The sequence below is a fragment of the Pipistrellus kuhlii genome, unplaced genomic scaffold (assembly GCF_014108245.1).
Source record: "Pipistrellus kuhlii isolate mPipKuh1 unplaced genomic scaffold, mPipKuh1.p scaffold_m20_p_3, whole genome shotgun sequence".
Taxonomy (NCBI): domain Eukaryota; kingdom Metazoa; phylum Chordata; class Mammalia; order Chiroptera; family Vespertilionidae; genus Pipistrellus; species Pipistrellus kuhlii.
This window is the reverse complement of record NW_023425529.1, coordinates 93,010,716-93,030,230: the sequence shown is the minus strand read 5'-3', so window position 1 is coordinate 93,030,230 and position 19,515 is coordinate 93,010,716. Positions and strand designations below refer to the sequence as shown.

The 19,515-nt window shown below is 39.0% G+C and overlaps 2 protein-coding genes across 5 annotated transcripts in view; one reads left to right on the top strand and one right to left on the bottom strand.

The window, feature by feature from the left end:
* Positions 1 to 1,372: 1,372 nt before the first annotated feature.
* MRPL57 (mitochondrial ribosomal protein L57) lies at positions 1,373 to 2,295 on the bottom strand. The gene is made up of 2 exons (XM_045588536.1): positions 2,246 to 2,295; positions 1,373 to 2,137 (listed from the first exon to the last, which is right to left on the bottom strand). Exon 2 carries the CDS (start codon positions 2,126 to 2,128, stop codon positions 1,820 to 1,822), a length of 309 nt encoding a protein of 102 aa, XP_045444492.1. The 5' UTR covers positions 2,129 to 2,137; positions 2,246 to 2,295; the 3' UTR covers positions 1,373 to 1,819.
* A 138-nt stretch (positions 2,296 to 2,433) lies between these two features.
* Positions 2,434 to 19,515, top strand: part of SKA3 (spindle and kinetochore associated complex subunit 3) — a 29,022-nt gene continuing 11,940 nt past the window's right edge. For 3 of the 4 annotated variants that reach the window (XM_045588533.1, XM_036457566.2, XM_036457567.2), the window contains exons 1-7: positions 2,434 to 2,562; positions 6,605 to 6,666; positions 6,761 to 6,926; positions 9,558 to 9,963; positions 11,565 to 11,644; positions 16,590 to 16,675; positions 18,314 to 18,517. In XM_045588533.1, the coding sequence (XP_045444489.1) occupies positions 2,460 to 2,562; positions 6,605 to 6,666; positions 6,761 to 6,926; positions 9,558 to 9,963; positions 11,565 to 11,644; positions 16,590 to 16,675; positions 18,314 to 18,517 (1,107 nt within the window). In that variant the 5' untranslated portion in view covers positions 2,434 to 2,459. The remainder of the gene's footprint in view (positions 2,563 to 6,604; positions 6,667 to 6,760; positions 6,927 to 9,557; positions 9,964 to 11,564; positions 11,645 to 16,589; positions 16,676 to 18,313; positions 18,518 to 19,515) is intronic. The other variant, XM_036457568.2, reaches the window with a different exon arrangement.

Genomic DNA, 19,515 nt, shown 5'->3' with positions numbered 1-19,515 from the left:
CATGTCCTTGGTTGCAGGCTCTCCGGCCCCCATCAATCGATGTATCTTTCACATTGATGTTTCTGTTTCTTCCCTTCCCTTCCTCTAAAAATCAATGGAAAAAATATTATTGGGTGAGGATTAAAAACAAGGGTGAGGAAAAAAATAGCATAAATCTATATACATAATATGATGCCACTGAGTTTTAAAAGTCCATGTTGTGTACCTGTGGACTCATGTATAGTTTGTTTCCAGAGTTGGGGGCAGAGTGGAGGGGAGGGGGGACGTGGCAGAAGGCAGTGAAATATTTCTCTTCTGTGCATTTTGGAAAATTTCCTATTAAACACAAAGATTTCTGGATTATACAGCAATCCAAATCCAAGTCACTGTCATTACTGGGAGGGTAATTTTGGAGTTCCTCAAATGTTTCCTCACAGGTAAAACTGTCCCAAATGATAGTATTGGGAGACTCCTTCCCAGGTAAGTTTATTAAAGCTTGAGCCAGAAGCAAAGGAAGGACCCCCTGGAGGCAGGACCAGGGGTAAGTCTGCAACAGCTGCTGCTGCTGCCCATTGCTCCCCTAGGTCTCATCCAGAATCTTAGAAGATGCAAAGTATATGCCTAAAGAAAGGTGCCCTGGATGCTCAAAGAGCACACACCAGTTCTCTGTCCTGAGGGTTTTATCTATTTCTGTGGGTGGCTCAACAATATTCACTGGACTTCTAAATGTGTCCTTTGGTAACTGATGTATTAAAATAAGCGTATAAGGATCATTTTCTGGTTAATTTCACTTCTATCTTGGATTAGTCTGGCTCTGATTGTGATTTTTCCTAGGATAATTTAAGCCACCTGCTTTTAGCGTTGTGGCAGATGCACGGGAGAAGGTTCAGCCAGCACTCTGAGGGAGGAAAGTTTAACCTTTATTTCACAGATCTGCTAGTTCAGGGGAATTCCGAATCCAGAGGGAGGCTCTTATCTATATATCTCCTTCTGGTGGGCCCCCGAGAGTCCCGGCAGCTCCGCCCAAGTCAGTCAGCCTGGGGAAGTAAGACAACAGCTTTAACCAGATACTGAACCGGGTTCTAAGCCCTCCATTTTCCTTCTCATTATCTTTGGTTAGGGAAAATAGAATCTCTGCTCAGCAGTTCCAAGTTTGTTCAGCCATTTGTCTGTTTCTCCATTCCACTTAGCTGGGAATTTGCCTAGTTTCATAGTAACCTGCCTCAATAGGATTCCTGTATCTGATGACACGTGTAAAGTGCTTGACTATTTTTATCCAGAAAAAGGTTATTTGAAAGAAAAGATCCACAACTGATTAACTGTACATGTTAATTTTATCCTGGTAAAATGGTTTTTTTTCCGATAAAGTTTTTAAAAACACACTTTCATACAATTCTGATTAAAAAAAAAAAGTTTTACTTCATTTAAATGTCCACTGTTGGTAGAAGGGAAAAAAATGACATTTTTAGGAATATATTTGACAGCTTGTTTTCATTTACGTTTAGGCAACCCATTGGGTGTCACATACATGGACTCCAAGCCTTTAGTTTGCAGTTTCATCGCAAGTTAATCCAAATGCACCTTATATCACTATAACCCTGGTGAAGAAACAAACACACGAGAAAAGCTGGAGCTTGAAGACGTAATGTTCTGAACGCTCTGTTCACGACTCTGGTCCAAAGGTCGTTTTTTTAAATTGAACTTATTGGGGTGACACCGGTTAATATACAGGTTCAGGTGTACTACAACCTATCTGTACAGTGTGGCGTTTTCCGCGCCAAGCCACGCTTCCTGCCGGCCCCCTCCTCCCCCAGCGCCCGGCGCCGGCAGCGGGCGGCGCTCAGGCCCACTTCCCGGTGACGCTGAGGTGGCTGAGGTGGTCGGCGAGCCGCCGGTGCTGCGGGAACTTGGCCTCCTTGGCCGCCTTGATGGCCTCGAAGGCGGCCGCCCTGCGGGCCGCGGCGTGCCCGCACTCCTGCGCGGCGCTCAGGAAGGGCGTGCTCAGCCAGTAGTGGTTCTCCGCCTCCGTCTCCAGGCGGCGCAGAGTGTTCTGCTTCGCCTGGAAGGACACGCGGCGCGGCCGCCGATGCTTTCCGATCCACTGCCGGCCAGGGATGCGATTGCGGCACAGGAGCGCGGTCAGGAACATGGCGCCTGTTGGAACAGAGACCGGGAACAGGCCGGCCGGGCGCCAGGGGAGCCGGCGTCTCCGGGGAAGAGATCGCCCACCCGCGTCCCCGAGCGGCCGCGAAGCCCGCGCACTCACCAGTCCGCCGCCTCGGGAGCCGCGTCCTCCGCACGCCTCCTGACACAGCGGCCGCAGTGCGGTGCTCCGCCCGGGGTGGCTTCCTCCGCCCGAGCCGGCTCCCGCGAGACTTCGGCTCCCGCGAGAGAGGACGAGTGGGCCGGCGGAGGGACCAACGAAACTTCCGGCGCTGGGAATTCAAACGAGTGGCGGGGCCCGCGGCGCTGAGGTCGCCATGGACCCGATCCGGAGCTTCTGTGCAAAGCTGCGGTCCCTGGCGGTCACCTTGGACGGCGAAACGGCGCGGCTGCAGCGGGCGCTGGAGAGGGAAGACAGCGGTGAGTGGGCGGGCGGGTGGCGGCGAAGCGGGCACACTTACCCGGGGGCCATAGGCCGCCGTGGGCGGGCCCGCCGCGTACGGAAGCGGACGGCGCCGTGAGTGCTGCGCGGTGCGAGTGAAACCTAATTGGACCCTTGGAGCTCAGTCTGCGCCCCTGGTTTCCTTTCGGTATGCTTGCTAGTCGTGCAGAACCTGTGCTCATCAGTAACACGTAATAGGAACAAAATTAGCTTCCTTTGTGCATCTGTTCAGCATTGCCCTCGCACGTACTAGTATAGTGATATGTATAGTGATGGAGCTCAGTTGCAGTAAACGTTTTTCCCAACAAACCATGTTGCCAGCACAAACACCAGGACTCAGTACTGCTCTTTTTTTGCAAGTAAAGCAAAAATTTTCACTACAGACCTTTGTATTAGAAATTTTTTTTAAAGTTGAAAGAGTAGTTCATACTTAATAAATGTCATTATTTTAATGTCCCTTAAAATACTGCATCCTGTTAGAGTCCTTTTACTTCAGTGATTTTGTTACCGGTTATCCAGCCATTTAAAAATGTTTATTCTTGTGACTGTAAAAACTATCTGTATGTGTGCATCGCAAAATTTTGAGATATGGAAAAATAGAAGAAATAAATAGATCCTGTAACTGCACCATCAGAGGACACCACTCAGTGTTTTAGTACCTTTTCTATCGTTCTTATTTTTAGAATTCCTTTATTTTTCTTTGATCTTGTTTACATAGTTGAGATAAAGTTATAAGACAGGAAATTATACTAGTATTTTGAAATAATTTTAAAAAATTTTAAAGCTGTTGATTGATTTTAGAGAGAGGAAGGAAGAGAGAGAAACATGATTTGTTCCACTAATTATTCATTGGTTGATACTTGTATATGCCCTAACTGGATTGCACCACAATCTTGGCATATTGAGAGGACGCTCTAATCAACCAATTTACCCAGTCAGGGGCTCATTTTAAATTTCTTGATATGCAGGGCAGGTGTGTTCAGTGGTTGAGCTTTGACCTATAAGCCAAGAGATCACTGGTTGAACGAAACCGGTTTGGCTCAGTGGATAGAGCATCGGCCTGTGGATTGAAAGCTCCCAGGTTCGATTCCGGTCAAGGGCATGTACCTTGATTGCGGCACATCCCCAGTATGTGGTGTGCAAGAGGCAGCTGGTCGATGATTCTCTCTCATCGATGTTTCTAACTCTATCCCTCTCTCTTCCTCTCTGTAAAAAATCAATAAAATATATTTTTTTTAAAAAAGAGAGAGAGAGAGAGATCACTGGTTGAATTCCTGGTCAGGGCACATGCCCAGATTGCATGCTGGATCCCCAGTGGGGGGGCATGTGGAAGGTAGTTGATCAACAATTCTCTCACATCGTTGATGTTTCTCTTATTCTCCCTTCCTCTCTGAAATCAATAAAAATATTTTTAAAAGTGTGTGTGTGTATGTGTATGTGTGTGTGTGTGTGTGTGTGTGTGTGTGTGTGTGTGTGTATATATATATATATATATATATATATATTAAAAGTTCTTGATATGTAGCTGAATTGCTTTCCACAAAGCTTTTGCAAATTTACCTTCTTACCAACATATACCTTTGCACACATTCTGCCTTTTCTTTTGGTTTTACAAGAAAAAGTTGGAATAATTTTTTAAATCCAGGCCCATATATATTACGGAAAATATAGAATAGTGAACATTAGGAAAATGATCACAAAATTTTTTTACCTTTTATTATCACTGTGATGTCATTAAATTAGTTGACTTTTAAACATTTTTATTGAGGTAATTAAAATACCACAAAATTGGGCATTAAAGGATACAATTCAATGGCCTTTAGTATATTCACATAGTTGTAAAGTTTAGGTCTTCATCAACCCCTAAAGGAACCCATGTGATTGTTAGCAGCTTGCAATCCCACCTCCATCTACCATATTAGCCTTATGCAAACACTAATCTGTCTTCTTTCTTTATAGATATGCCTATTCTGGACATTTTATAAAAATGGAATCATATGTGTGGCTGACTTATTTCACTTAGCATCCATGTCAGTGTGTATCAGCAACTTGTTTTATATTCATTTGCAAGTTTTCATTTGAATATAATGTTTTCAGTTCTCTTGGGTATATATTTGGGAGAGAATTGCTTCCCGAAGTAGATATAGCATTTGTATAGTTCCACCAGCAATGAATGGAAGTTGCAATTTATTCACATCCTCATCAACATTTGTTATTACCTGTCTTTTTTATTGTAGACATCCTAGTGTGTATAAAGTAGAAAATCATTGTGGTGTAGATTTGCATTTCCCTAATGAAAATTGGTTGACTTTTTTTTAATTGATTTTTTTACAGAGAAGAAGGGAGAGGGGGAGAGAGTTAGAAACATTGATGAGAGAGAAACATCAATCAGCTGCCTCCTGCACACCACCTACTGGGGATGTACCCACAACCAAGATACATGCCCTTGACTGGAATCGAACCTGGGACCCTTGAGTCTGTAGACCGACGCTCTATCCACTAAGCCAAACTGGTTAGGGTGATTTTTTTTTTAATGTGTTTTTATTGATTTTAGAGAAAAGAAAGGAGAGGAATAGAGATAGAAACATGATGGGCTGCCTCCTGCACGCCCCCTACTGGGGATCTAGCCAGAAACTGGGGCATGTGCCCTGAACCGGGAATTGGGAATCCAGCCAGTGGCTTCTTGGTTCATGGGTCAATGATTAACCACTAAGCCACATGGGTCCGGCAGAAAATGAGTTGACTTTTAACAGGTAGAGGGAGATCTTCAAAAGAGACATGTTTTAGGAAAGAGAAATACAATTCTTTTGTTGTTGTTGTTAAGCCTCACCTGAAGATATTTTTCCATTGATTTTTAGAGAGAGTGGAAAGGAGTGGGAGAGAAACATCTATGTGAGAGAGACACATTGATTGGTGCTCCCTGCTCACACCCAACCAGGGTCAGGGATCGAGCCTTCAACCCAGGTTCGTGCCCTTGACCCAAATTCATCCCTGGACCCCTCAGTCCATGGGCTGACACTCTATACATGGAGCTAAACCAGCTAGGGCAAGAGACATAATTCTTAAAAACACTGCCTTTATTTCATATATTTTTAAAATATGTTTTATATATCTGATTAATAAGAAAGGTGACAGTATAGTGGGTGAAGGATTTTTTTTTAGTAAATGGTGCCAGGTCAATTGTATACTCAGGGGGGAAAAATGGATCTTCATCCTTATTTCATGCAGAAAAATCAATTCCAGATGAATTTTATCTCTGAATGCAAAGGAAAACAATAAAGCTTTTAGAAGAAAATATGTTATTAGTAAAGGAGATTTTTAAAATACGAATCAAAAATTGCTCACCATATAGGAAAAAATTGCTCAGCACCATGTTCTCACATCTTGTCCCTCCCTTTCTTCCTGATCTGAGTGTTGATTATGTAGGTCTTTTTACTTTGAAAATTCATCAAGCTGTATACTTAGGATTTCTATACTTTTTTGTATGTACATTATCCTATATAATAAAAGCCTAATATGCAAATTGACTGAATGGCAGAATGATTGGTAGCTATGACACTCCCTGACCACCAGGGGCAGATACTCAACGCTGGAGCTGCCCCCGACCCGCAGGCCCTAGGCCAGCCAAGGTGGGTACTGGGGGAGTGGGGGGTCGCGCCAATCGCCCTGTAAGAGGATGTGACTGGTGGCAGCAGGGTGATCAGGGGTGGGGCTGGCCAGCGAGCAGGCAAGCGACATTCCTCAATCACCCCGCCAATCGCCCCACAGATTGGTCCTGATTGCTGGCCAGGCCTGGGGACCTTACCCATGCCTGTATCTCCTACACCGGGCCTCTAGTAGTTTAATACCAATTTTAAAGAAAGGCTTTAATTTAACACTTTTCTTTGTGATTAGCAGGATATAAATTATAAATCAATATCTATAAGAATTTTGCAATTCAAACAATAAACTGAATTATGTTTTTTATATTTCTCCTCCTTTTTCCTTCCCCCCCTTTTCCTTTCAATACTTATATTGAAGACTTTGTAGGTTATGCAGTAAGAATTTTACATGACCTTAATTCAGAAGTTCGGACTCTAAAGGTATCACTCCTACAATGTTTATCATTTTAAAAATATAAATAAATTTAGTCAAAAGTTAGAGAAACTATAATGTACTTTCTTTCCTCCTAAAAAGGATAATGTCAATATTCTTCTTGATAAAGCAAGTTTGGAAAGTCAAGAAAGCATTGGTTTCATAAAGGCAGCAAAAGTACTGATGAAAAAAACCTCAGCAGATATTATAAAAATAAGAGAGTTTTTCCAGAAGTATGGATATAATCCACAGGCCAAGAAAAATTCAGGTATGAATAACTTGTATTTAATAGGGTTTGTTTAGTATCAAAGAGAAAGGGCAGCCCTAGCCGGTTTGACTCGGTGGATAGAGCATTAGCCTGTGGACTGAAGGTTCCCAGGTTCAATTCCCAACAAGGGCACATGCCCGGGTGGTGGCCTCAATCACCAGTGGAGGGCATGCAGGAGGCAGCCAATCAATGATTCTCTCTCATCATTGACGTTTCTATCTCTCCCTCTTACTTCCTCTCTGAAATCTATCTATTCTACACTAAGAAAAGCCAATTAGGAGTGAGCATGCAAATTAACCCAACAAAGATGGTAGGGTTATTTGCATACACAGGCCTTGAGCGGCAATAACACTGGTGTCCCGCACCGCCTCAGCCTCTCTGGACCTCGGGCGTGTGGGAGGCGGGAAGGTGGCTCCAGGTGGAGCTAAGGCAGAAAGACGGCTCTGGGCCGGGACAAAGTGGAAAGGCAGCTCAGGCGGAGTGAAGGTGGTGCTGGCAGCCAGGGGAAGGAAGGCCCATTTCTGCATGAGTCTTCATACATCAGGCCTCTGGTAAAAGCATACTTTTTTAAAGGAGAAAGGGCAGCACGATTTAGTAAGACTATTTTGGCTTCACCGTGGTTTCTAGTTCTTGCTCTGCCATTATGTGACCATCATTTTATCATTTATTCAATAATCACTGTGTGTTGTCCTTTCTAAATGCTAGACAAGAACTAACACAATGTTAGATGAAAGAACAGATATGTTGATTTGTTGGTTTCTAGTCAACTCTGCAAATAAATGAAACTGAACTTTAGGCATGTTCCGCGCCCCCCCCCCTTTTTTTTTTTAATCTCAAGTTAATGAGAGATTTTTGCCTATGTAAAATGACGAAGTCCTTTTCAATTTTAAAATTCTAATAAAGAGTAGTATAACATAGTGGTTTTAAATTCAGAGCCAAACTATCTGAGTTCAAATCTCTGATTCCACCACTTAACAGATGCATTGTCTTTGACCAGTTCCTCAGTTTCTCACCTCTTACCTCAGTTTCTCAGTTGTAAAATAGAGATGTTTAATAGTCTCTACCTCTCAGGTTGTATTAGGATTAAATAAGATAAAGTTTACTTAGAACAGTATCTGGCATGTTAATTGCCAGCTGTTAACTGTTGTTATTGTTGTGCCCATACCTTTGTTTGACCAATTTGAGCTTCATTGTCCTCATTTCCATTATGAGAGTGATCTTTGTATATAAATAAAGCATTAATTAAGTTCAATAAATACATACTGAAGATTTTTATGAAAGGTATATTAAACAGTCCACAAGGTGTAAAAGAAACAATTCAGTTGACTTGGTATGTACAAGCCATGAATTCAAATACTGATTCCACCATCTATACACACTACTACATGTGTGACTGGAGAAAACCATTTTTCAAATGCTTTTCCCTCACTTGTGAAATGGGGATGGTCATGGTGATGATTTTATTTATTAATTTCATCACTGACAGCCTTACAATAAGTGCAACAAGAGATTTTTGGAAGTCATAACATTTCTCAGAATTAATAGGAAAGCACAATGTCAAAACAGAACTCAGTGAATCAGTAGCTAGCTTTCCCCTCCCTTTCACTCTTTCTCTAAAAATTAATGGAAAAATATCTTCGGATGAGAACAACAAGAAAGGACTTGGCACTGAAGGTGCCGTCCTGTATCTTTTAACTCCAACTTAGTTCCACATGAAATTCATTCACCAGTAGTGTACCCAGGAAATAACAAAGGCCTATAGGGAAAAGTATAGTTGTCAGTCAGTTACTTAACCTGACTTGCACAGTGTATTGGTTAAATGTTAAGGTGAAGAGCTAGACATATACCTATTAAAGGTTGTGGAACTGCATATCTTTCTAATGCTGTCCTGTTATTTTTCTCACTAGGCTTTTTAAAAATAAATTCTATTTGGTTTGTTTTCAGAGAGAGAGAGAGAAACACCAATGAATGATGAGAGAGAATCAATGATAGACTGCCTCCTGCATGTACCCCACTGGGGATGGAGCCCACAACCTGGGCATGTGCCCTGACCAGTAATGGAACTGTGACCTCCTGGGTCATAGGTCGATGCGCAACCACTGAGCCATCTCTGCGGGGCGCTCACTAGGCTTTCGATACCTGTGTTTCAGGCTGACAGAATGAAAGTTTATTTTTGTATAACAGTCTTTCCTTTTTATGCATCTGTAAGTTAAATATTTAAATTAATATTTTTATACTTAATGTTGAATCTAGATTATAGTTAATTTCACACTATATTTACTGTCATTAAGTGATAAAATAGTTTCAGAATATATTAAGAACTGGTAATTTACATTAACTGGGGATGTAAGGAAATTGAACTTATATTTATGGTTATTGTTTTTTCATCTTTTAACACTTTAGTTTACTTCCTTTCTCTAATAAGTCATCAAAATGGGATGGGATATGGGTGGACAATAGGTGCATATCAGAAATTTACTAAAGGTACAACTAGAATAAAAACTTAAAGACTAAGGTCAGAATCAGGACTTTTACTGATGAAGAACATTTCAAGTGAAATTGTTTTATGTGGTTTTAGTACTTGAGATTTCCTGATTTGATGTTTGGATACAATATGACTTTTTCTCCCAGTGGGTGAGCAAGAAGCCATTGACTCTAAACCAGAGTCCACTGGAGATGAAAACCTTCAAAAGCCTGATGTAAAGGATGATATGTCTAATCCTGTTGTTCCAAGCAGCTCTGTTTCTGAGAAGATTCCATGTAGTCCACAACTTTCAGATTTTGGACTTGAGCGGTACCTGATATCGCAAATTCCACCAAATCCTCCACAGGCAGTAAACAATCATAAAGAGCCAAACACGTTAACTCCGTCTTCCAAACAATTACCAGTTAAAATACTAAAAACTCCAAAATGTGCAATAAATATGGATGATTTTGAGTGTGTGACTCCTAAATTAGAGCACTTCGGTATCTCTGAATATACTGTGTGTTTGAATGAAGATTACACAGTGGGACTTAAAAATGTGAAGAGTAAAAGGTAAGCAGCTTTCTTTTATTTTTTAATATATTTTTATTGATTTTTTTTTACAGAGAGGAAGGGAGAGGGATATAGTGTTAGAAACATCGATGAGAGAGAAACATCGACCAGCTGCCTCCTGCACACCCCCTACTGCGGATGTGCCCACAACCAAGGGAAATGCCCTTGACTGGAATCGAACCTGGGACACTTCAGTCTGCAGGCTGACGCTCTATCCACTGAGCCAAGCCGGTTAGGGCAAGTACAGCCTATCTAACTTCCTATATCTTTTATATTTATTGATTTTTTTTTTCCCCTAGAAAAAGTGATGTTTCAGACTGAGGTTTTCAGATACTTCTTATTTCAAACTTCCCTGAATCATTAACTATACAGAAAAGTGTGAGCTCTTGATTTTTGCAGGTTAGATGATGTAAAAGGAGTGACACTGGCCTGGGGGGGAAAAAAAGTGTTTGGTAAGATAAAAAATAAAATTAAAGGATTGCCCTGGCTGGTGTGTTCAATGGTTAGACCCAAAGGATCTCGGGTTCAGTTACCTGGGTTGCAGGTTCCATCCCTGGCTAGGTTGGGGAGTGTATGGGAGGGAGGCAATCATTGTCTTTCACATCGATGTTTGTCCCTTCCTCCCTCTCTAAAAATCACTGGAAAAAATATCCTTGAGTGAGGATTAACAAAAAGTGTGTGTGTGTGTGTAAGTAAAGCTACACTAAGTAAAACAGTATAAAACTGTCACAGAATGGACCTAAAACTGGAAGAAAATTGCTCAGAAACAGATTAATTTATATAATGAGTTGAACTTATTGATATTATGACTTTCTTTTAACTGAGAGATTCTTAATCTACTAAGTCAAAACTATCAATACAAAATGGTTCTTAAGCTTTTTTGAGCCACGTTTCCACTTTTTCTTTCTTTCTTGATTTCAGAAAGAGGAAGGGAAAGGAGAGACATCAACATCATTGATGAGAGAGTCAGTGATCCTGCCTCATACACCCCCACCCCACTGGGGACTGAGCCATAGTGTGGCATGTGTTCTGACTGGGAATCAAACCTCGACCTCCAGGTTCATGGGTTGATGCTCACCACGGGGTATACTTTTTAATGTATTTTTATTTTATTTATTTATTTTTTAATATATTTTATTGATTTTATACAGAGAGGAAGGGAGAGAGATAGAGAGTTAGAAACATCGATGAGAGTCATCGATCAGCTGCCTCTTGCACACCCCCTACTGGGGATATGCCCACAACCAAGGTACATGCCCTTGACCGGAATCGAACCCGGGACCTTTCAGTCCCCAAGCCGACGCTCTATCCACTGAGCCAAACCGGTTTCGGCAATGTATTTTTATTTTAGAGAGGAAGGGAGAGGAATAGAGAAACATCAATGATGAGAAAAAATCATGGATCAATTGCCTCTTGCACGCCCCCTACTGGGGATCAAGCCCACAACCCTGGCATGTGCCCTGAGAATCATATCATTACCTCCTGGTTCATAGGTCGATGCTCAACCACAGCCATACCAGCCCTGGTTAAGATTACATTTTCCCAGAGGTTTAATATTAACTATTTTTTTTACCTTATAATTTCCTTATTAATCATACCAGTGAGGAAGCTGTAGAAACAGAACTACTGTCCAGTGATAGCACCACTGCTGGCCTCATGAACCAACAATTGGAAAAAAATGGTAAGTGTGAAAATCAAGTTACTTCTCAGCTATGCTCTTTCCATATGATCTTTGTAAAAAATGATGCACCACATACATATTCTAATAGCCTACTGCGTCTTCTCAGTTAGTGACATCAAGTTCTGTTAAGTACCACCATTCATTCCATTCATGTTCAGCATAATTTCATATGAGAGAAAGGTAAAATTTTCTTTCTTTTTATACTCTTCCTGGTTATATTCAGTACTTGTCAGTTTGTTTGTTTTTAACATTTTAACTTAAACCATTTAAATATACATTCACTCACCAAATTTTTTATATAGAGCCAATAGCACCCTTTTTTAAAAAATATATATATTTTATTGATTCTTTACAGAGAGGAAGGGAGAGAGATAGAGAGCTAGAAACGTCGATGAGAGAGTAACATCGACCAGGTGCCTCTTGCACACCCCCTACCGGGGATGTGCCCGCAACCAACGTACATGCCCTTGACCGGAATCGAACCTGGGACCTTTCAGTCCTCAGACCGACGCTCTACCACTGAGCCAAACCGGTTTCGGCCGCTGAGCCAAACCGGTTTCGGCCAATAGCACCCTTTTTAAATTTAGCCTCAGCCTATTGATTAGAGTTATACATTATCTTTCCTATATAAACCATACTCAGAATACATCAGTTACCATTCAAATTTTTTTTAAAGAGTACAAAAACTTAGAGAAAATTTTCATGTAGTTTTCTCATATTTGTCCCAGCAAACACTGGTTTTCATGAAAATATAAAATAAAAAAAATTCTAGTGTTTTATGACTTCTTTGAATAATTACTTATTCAAAGAAATCTATACCAAATTTATTGGCAAATCTTTTAAAATAACTTGTCTTTAGGAAATCTTTCCAAAGTTTTAGACATTATTTTCAGAAATATTCTCTTTACTAATTTCACTGACTTGTTATTAACAAGTACCTCTGGCATAAAAGATGTAACAAAATGCAACTCATTTGTAGTAAGCTTAAAGCTCAACTTCTAAGAAAAAAACATGACTGTATTAAAGAGTAGCCTATTTTTTTAAAAAGAAGAGAAATTAGACCACTACTTTCAATCATACTCAGAAATCACTTCCCAGTGACCTTAATAAGGGAGACTCTTTTATGACTCCTGACTGAAATCCTTCAGTGTGCCATCAGCAGTATCTTTTATGGAGGGAATCAAAAGCTTATGTTTACCCATTAGTAATTTAAGTAAGAGAGTTTATGTTGTATTTTTGTTTGACCCTATTTCTATACCACAAAAGCTATTAAAATTTTTATAGTCTGTACTTATTAAAATTTAGTAATTTACCATTTTTTGTGTGTGTTTGCCATTGTTTCTTATAGCTCACTCATTCCTCTGGGTTTAGTTTTCTGGATAAAGTACTGCCTTTCGCAGTTCTTTCATAAATTGTCTACTGTGTGAAGTATTCTCTAGTTTTATATGTCTGAAAACATTTTTGCACTCGTTTTAAAAATATATATATTTTATTGATTTTTTTTTTTACAGAGAGGAAGGGAGAAGGATAGAGAGTTAGAAACATTGATCATTTGCCTCCTGCACACCCCCTACTGGGATTGTGCCTGCGACTAAGGTACATGTTCTTGACTGGAATCGAACCTGGGACTCTTCAGTCTGCAGACCGATGCTCTATCCACTGAGCCAAACCAGTCAGGGCTTCACTCATTTTTTAAAATATGTTTTTATTGATTTGAGAAAGAGAGGAAGGAAGAGGGAGATAGAAACATCAATGAGAGAGAAACATCAATATCAGTCAACTGTCTTCTAGATGACCCCCAGGGGGACAGAGGCTGAGACCAGAACATGTGCCCTGGCCGGGAATTGAACCAGTGACTCTTGGTGCATGGGTCGACACTAACCACTATGCAACACTAGCTGGACTTTCACTCATTCTTGAATGATAATTTAACTCGATATAGGTGACTGAATTGACAGATGTCTGTCTTTAGTATTTTAAATAAATTATTTCTTTGTGACCTGGTATCTATTGCTGATGAGCAGAGGGCTATTGGTCTGGTTAGCTTTTCTTTGTAGGAAAATCTCTTCTTTTTGGTAGTCTATAAGATTTTTATTTTTATCTTTGATATTCTTAATTTCTCTGTAGTATGTTTGTTTTCATGTATTATGTTTAGAATTTGGGATGATTTTTTTAAAGTAAGGACTCATCTAAGTCTGGAAAATACTCTGACATTATCTCTTTAATAATATTACTTTCCCTTAATTCCTCAATTTTTCTCTCCTGAAATTCCTGTAAGATATATATTGAAACTTACCCTTTAGCCTCCCAGTTTAACTTCCATTTGATAGTTTTCTCCCCTTTCTCTTTGCTACTTTGTGCTTTAGGCATCCTTCCAATTGCTGTTTCTCTCTTACACTCAGTCTAATTTATTATGTTAATCCATCACTTGAATTTTTACTCCAATTACATTTTTTGTTTTATAAGTTTTTTCTATTTTTCCTTCTGTATTGTTCTCTTGCCTATGATCTCTATGCCTCTGTTTATCTTTTTGAATATTTTAAACACATGTATCTGAAAAATCTTTAAGGTATTAATTTTCTTGCTTATCACTTTGGTTGTCTTTCTGGGGCTTGTTTCTTCACATTCCTTTAATTTTTAACTCATCTTTAAGTGGACGTTTTCAGTGGTAGTTCTGTGTGCCCTGTGGAGCTGTTTAATGCTTACCCCAGCCAGGGCTCCATGGGTTACCCATTGCAAATAGGTTTTTTATTATTGTTATAAATATATTTTTATTGGTTTCGGAGAGGAAGGGAGAGGGAGAGATAGAAACATCAATGATGAAAGAGAATCATTGACCGGCTGCTTCCTGCACAACCCTACTGGGATTGAGCCCACAACCCCGGGCATGTGCCCTTGACCAGAATCAAATCTGGACCTTTCACCCCGCAGGCCAATGCTCTATCAACTAAACCAAACTGGCCAGGGCTGCAGACAGATTTTAGGTTAGCTGCCTTATTTTAAAAACCCAGGTGTATAGATGTATACTGAAAATATCAAATTAAATAGATGTTAGTATCTTGCTATATTTGCTTTAATTTTTTTTTTAATTTAAAATATATTTTATTGATTTTTTACAGAGAGGAAGGGAGAGAAAGAGGGGCAGAGGGCTAGAAACATCAATGAGAGAGAAACATCGACCAGCTGCCTCCTGCACAACCCCTAACGGGGATGTGCCCGCAAACAATATACATGCCCTTGACCAGAATCGAACCTGGGACCTTTCAGTTCACAGGCCAAAGCTCTATCCACTGAGCCAAACCAGTTTCAGCTGCTTCAAATTTTTTAAAACTAAAGTTATATACCTAAAGTGCCCTGGCCAGTTTGGTTCAGTTGGTTGAGCCGTCCTATGCACCAAAAGATTTCCGGTTAGATTTCAATCAGGCCACATGTGTGGGCTGAAGATTCAATCCCCAGTAGTGCAGGAGGCAGCTAATTAATGTTTTGCTTTCACATCCATGTCTCTATCCCTCTCATACCCTCTCTAAAAATCAATTTTAAAAATCTTAAAAAAAAAAAAAAGTTATACCTGCTGATACCGGTCAGCCTGCGAACTGAAGGGTCCCGGGTTTGAATCCAGTCAAGGGCATGTACCTTGTTGTGGGCACATCCCCGGTGGGGGGTGTGCAGGAGGCAGCCGATCAATGTTTCTGATTCTCTATTCCTCTTCCTTCCTCTCTGTAAAAAAAAAATCAAATAAATAAAAATATAAATAAATAAATGAATAAATAAATAAAAATGAAAAAGTTATACCTAAAGCTAAATCCCTAGCCCCACTCTATTATTTTCCTTTCTTTCCTCCCCAAAATAATGATCAACAAAGCATAATTGTGTTTTAAAATTTCACATAAGTTAAAACATATAATTTGTATTCTTTTGCCATTTGCTTTTTTCACTTCACAGTATGTTTTTTAATGGTATATTAATTATGTCAATCCAGTTTATCCATTTTAAAAAATATATATTTTTATCGATTTCTGAAAGAGGGAGAGAGAGAGAGAAACATCGATGAGAAAGAATCATTGCTCTGCAGCCTCCTGCACACCTCCTCCTGGGATTGAGCCTGCAACCCAGGTATGTGCCCTTGACCAGAATCGAACCTGGGACCCTTTATTGACAGTTGATTTGTTTTTATTTTTTATTATTACAGACAGTACTATAATGAAAATTATGCCTGTGCACATGTGTTTCTCACTCTAGTAGTAGAATTTCCAGGTGAAAGGGGATGCACACCTTCACTTACTCCAAGATGCTAAATTGCCCCGAAGGTGGCTTTTATGTCCCCAAGCAGTGTTTGGGTTAATGCTTCTCCATCTTTAGCACTTAAAGATATTTAGACCTAATCTGATGATCACTTTTTGCCAATCTGATGATCACTTTTCTCACATGTTCACATTTTCTCTTTGGTATTTTTTAAAGATTGCTTTCATGATACTATGTAGTATAGATATCAAATATATGTATATACATAGTTCTGTTCCTAATATCTTGGATAACAAGCGACTTCCTGGCCGCCTTCCTCTTTTTATTTTTCAGAAATTTGATTTTCTCCATAAAGATCTTAAACAGTTGTTAATTGGTTTATGTATAGGTATCTTTCTCTAATCTTGTTGCTATAGTAAAAAAAAATCTTTCTTTGAATTATATTTTTGTTTCTTTTATGCTAGAATTACTCATTTTTGCATATAGCACTTGTGCCTTGCTGAACTTCTGTTAGTACTAGTGATAATTAGATATGTGATTTGAGTTTTGATTTTTTTTCCTGTCCAACTAAGCATATGTTAGTTATAATTTATTAAAAATAATCACAAATTATATTGACAAGAATTATAACTTAAAAGTTGAAATTTGTATTTCAACTTTATTTTCAAATATTTATTTTCACGTGATTGTATGTGTCTTCTAGATGATGAATATACAAAGTCTCCCTTGGCACCTACATTCTGTACTCCTGGCTTGAAAATTCCTTCTACAAAGAACAGAACAGCTTTGGTAAATTTTCATAAAATTGAAAGCTAATTTTGTTCTTAATGACTCAGATACACAACTATTTCTAGACTCAAACTGTTTAAAAAGTTAGAATAATGCAGACTTTATTTGTATACTTACCATATACTTCTGGAGGGTAACTTAGTAGCATATATTAAGAGCTTTAAACTTTTTCGTATCTTTTAAACATGTCAGAATTTATTATAAGGCTCACTGGGACAGATTTGTTATAGCACATTATTATTAGAGCAAAGCATGAAAACAATCTAAATGTCAAATGGTAGAAGAGAAGCAAGATACATTAAGGTGTGTCAGTAAGGTCCAGTGTTACCTAACTGTCATGTTTTTGAAAAACATAAGAACATATAAAAACAATGTGTTCAAGTATTTAATGATATGGAAAGTGACATGTATGTATATGTAAAAGTTGTCCTCTCTTACCCGTGGTTTTGCTTTGTGATTTCAGTTACCTGTGGTTAACTGCAATCTGAAAATATTAAATGGAAATTTCCCAAAATAAACAAGTCATGAGTTTTCAATTTTGCTCCTTTGAGTAGAGTTATAAAATCTCACCCTCCTGCTCCATATGAGATATAAATCATCCCTTTGTCTGGCATGTTCACACTGTAGATACTGCCCTCCTGTTAATCACTTAGTGCCCATCTCAGTTATCAGATCAACTACCAAGGTATCACAAGCTTGTGTTCAAGTTACGTAACTTTTAATACAGCATATTGTTATAATTGCTCTTTTTATTATTAGTTATTGATCTCTTACTGTACCCGTTTTATAAATTAAACTTTATTATAGGTATTTATAGGAATAAACATAGTACAAGTAGGGTTCAGTACTATCTAGGGTTTGAAACCTTATCCTCCTGTGGATAAGGTTGGGATTACTAAATTTTAAGGGGAAAAAATGAATATAAACACACCAAAATGTGGTTATTTATGGGTGATTTTCATTGCCCTCCCCTCCTTTTTTCCCCCTAATTTTCCCCAGTGAACAAATTTATTATTATCAAAACCTCATTCTACTTTAAAGTTGGTATGAATTTTTAAGACAACACATATGGTAGACCAGCCTGTCCAATAAAACTTTCTACAGTGATGGAAATGTACTATATTCTGTGCTGTTCGGTATAGTCGCTACTGGTCACAGCCAGCTACTGAGCACATAAAATGTGGCAATTGCATCTGTGGAACTAATTTTAAGTTTTTAAATTTTTATTAATTTCATTACGTTTAAACAACCCCAGATGATTTGGCTACTGTGTTGGACACGGTCGCTATAGAGAAACAAAATGCTGGGTTTCCCTCAAACATTTCTTCCTCTGGGCGGAGGGCCTGTGGTAATTTGTCCATTCCTCATGCTATGACTCTCATCTAGTCCAGTTAGTTGCCTGAGACTGTAGAGGGGTGAGTCATCTAAATCTAGGATTCAGTCCACTTTTCATATTAAGCTGTAGCTCATCCTTTATTGATAATGAAGGTGGTACTTTGTCCGCCATATGCCATTTCTTTCTTTACTTGATTGGGAAGTCTATTTAAGGACCCCATTAGAACTAACCAATTGACTGACAATTTTTATTTTCCATTATTTTATACCACCATAATTTAATGATTTATTTTTATTCTTTAGGTATCCACAGATTATCCATTATCAAAAACAAATAGTTCATCAAATGATTTGGAAATGAAATACTGTACATCATTAATTTTAAATTCAGACAAGTGCTTTGAGAGCTGTGCAGCTCCCTCTTCCCCTGTGATTTCTTCTTATGAGACTCTCCTCAGAACACCCACACCTCCAAAAGTAACTGCCATTCCAGAAGACATTCTCCAGGTTATTTCCAGGCTGTGTTGTTTTGTTCTGCTTTGTTTTTCTTTTTTTCAAAGTTAGAGATCATGTAATCTCTGATGTAAACTATTATTTATCATTGGGCTATGTGCTGGTTTGGTTACTGAGAAAATCTGAATTCTGGGCTGCTACATCTTTTCTGACATTGCTTGTTAAGGTTCTCTTGGGTTGAGCAGAAGTTAGTGACATCATCATACTTTTATGCCCTTGGGGCATTTTCTCTTTAGCATCAAGTTCAGAATGTATTCTTGTAATGTATTCTAATTGTCCACCTGTGATGGTCATGTTGACCACTGTTCCCATGAGAGGTGTTGCTGCCTAAGTAAGGAATGTCATTTATCCTACAGTTCTTCACTGACGGGTATCATGAATAACTTGAGAAACACTGATTTAGAATCTCTAATTCTTTAGTACAACATCATTTACTACTAATCAGCTACTGATTTATAGCAACTGCCAAATCTAAATAACCACCAGTCTAGTTCTTCCAGTCCCCCTCACCCCCCACCCTGCCAAAGAGTTGTAGTGTTTGGCAGTGGTTATTCTGAACCTTCCTAATTTATGGAGAGCTATAAGAAAGATAAAACTACTTGAGAAAATACCTAAATGCCATTGGAACAGTCATCCTAAGATAAAAGTAAAGGGTTCACTAAACACCTTTCTCTGGCTTTCTTGTTTTTTTTGTGTGTGTGTGTGTGTGTTTTTCTGGGCATCATCATAAATTGAATGAGAAGGAGTCGTTTCTGTCTATAAGCATTATAAGAGAGTTCCACTTCCCTTTTATTTCTATGTCAAAAGAGGGAAACATTGTATTTAATGTGTCGCTCTTTATGAAAACACTCATAGTTGATGTTTCAAATTCTTTATAATCTATATAATGATTTTTTTAGCATTTATTTTGCCTCTTTCCTATATATATTTTTTCCTAACATCTTTGTAAAGGCTTAATTTGTTCACGGGGACACATTGCTACTTGTTTCCAT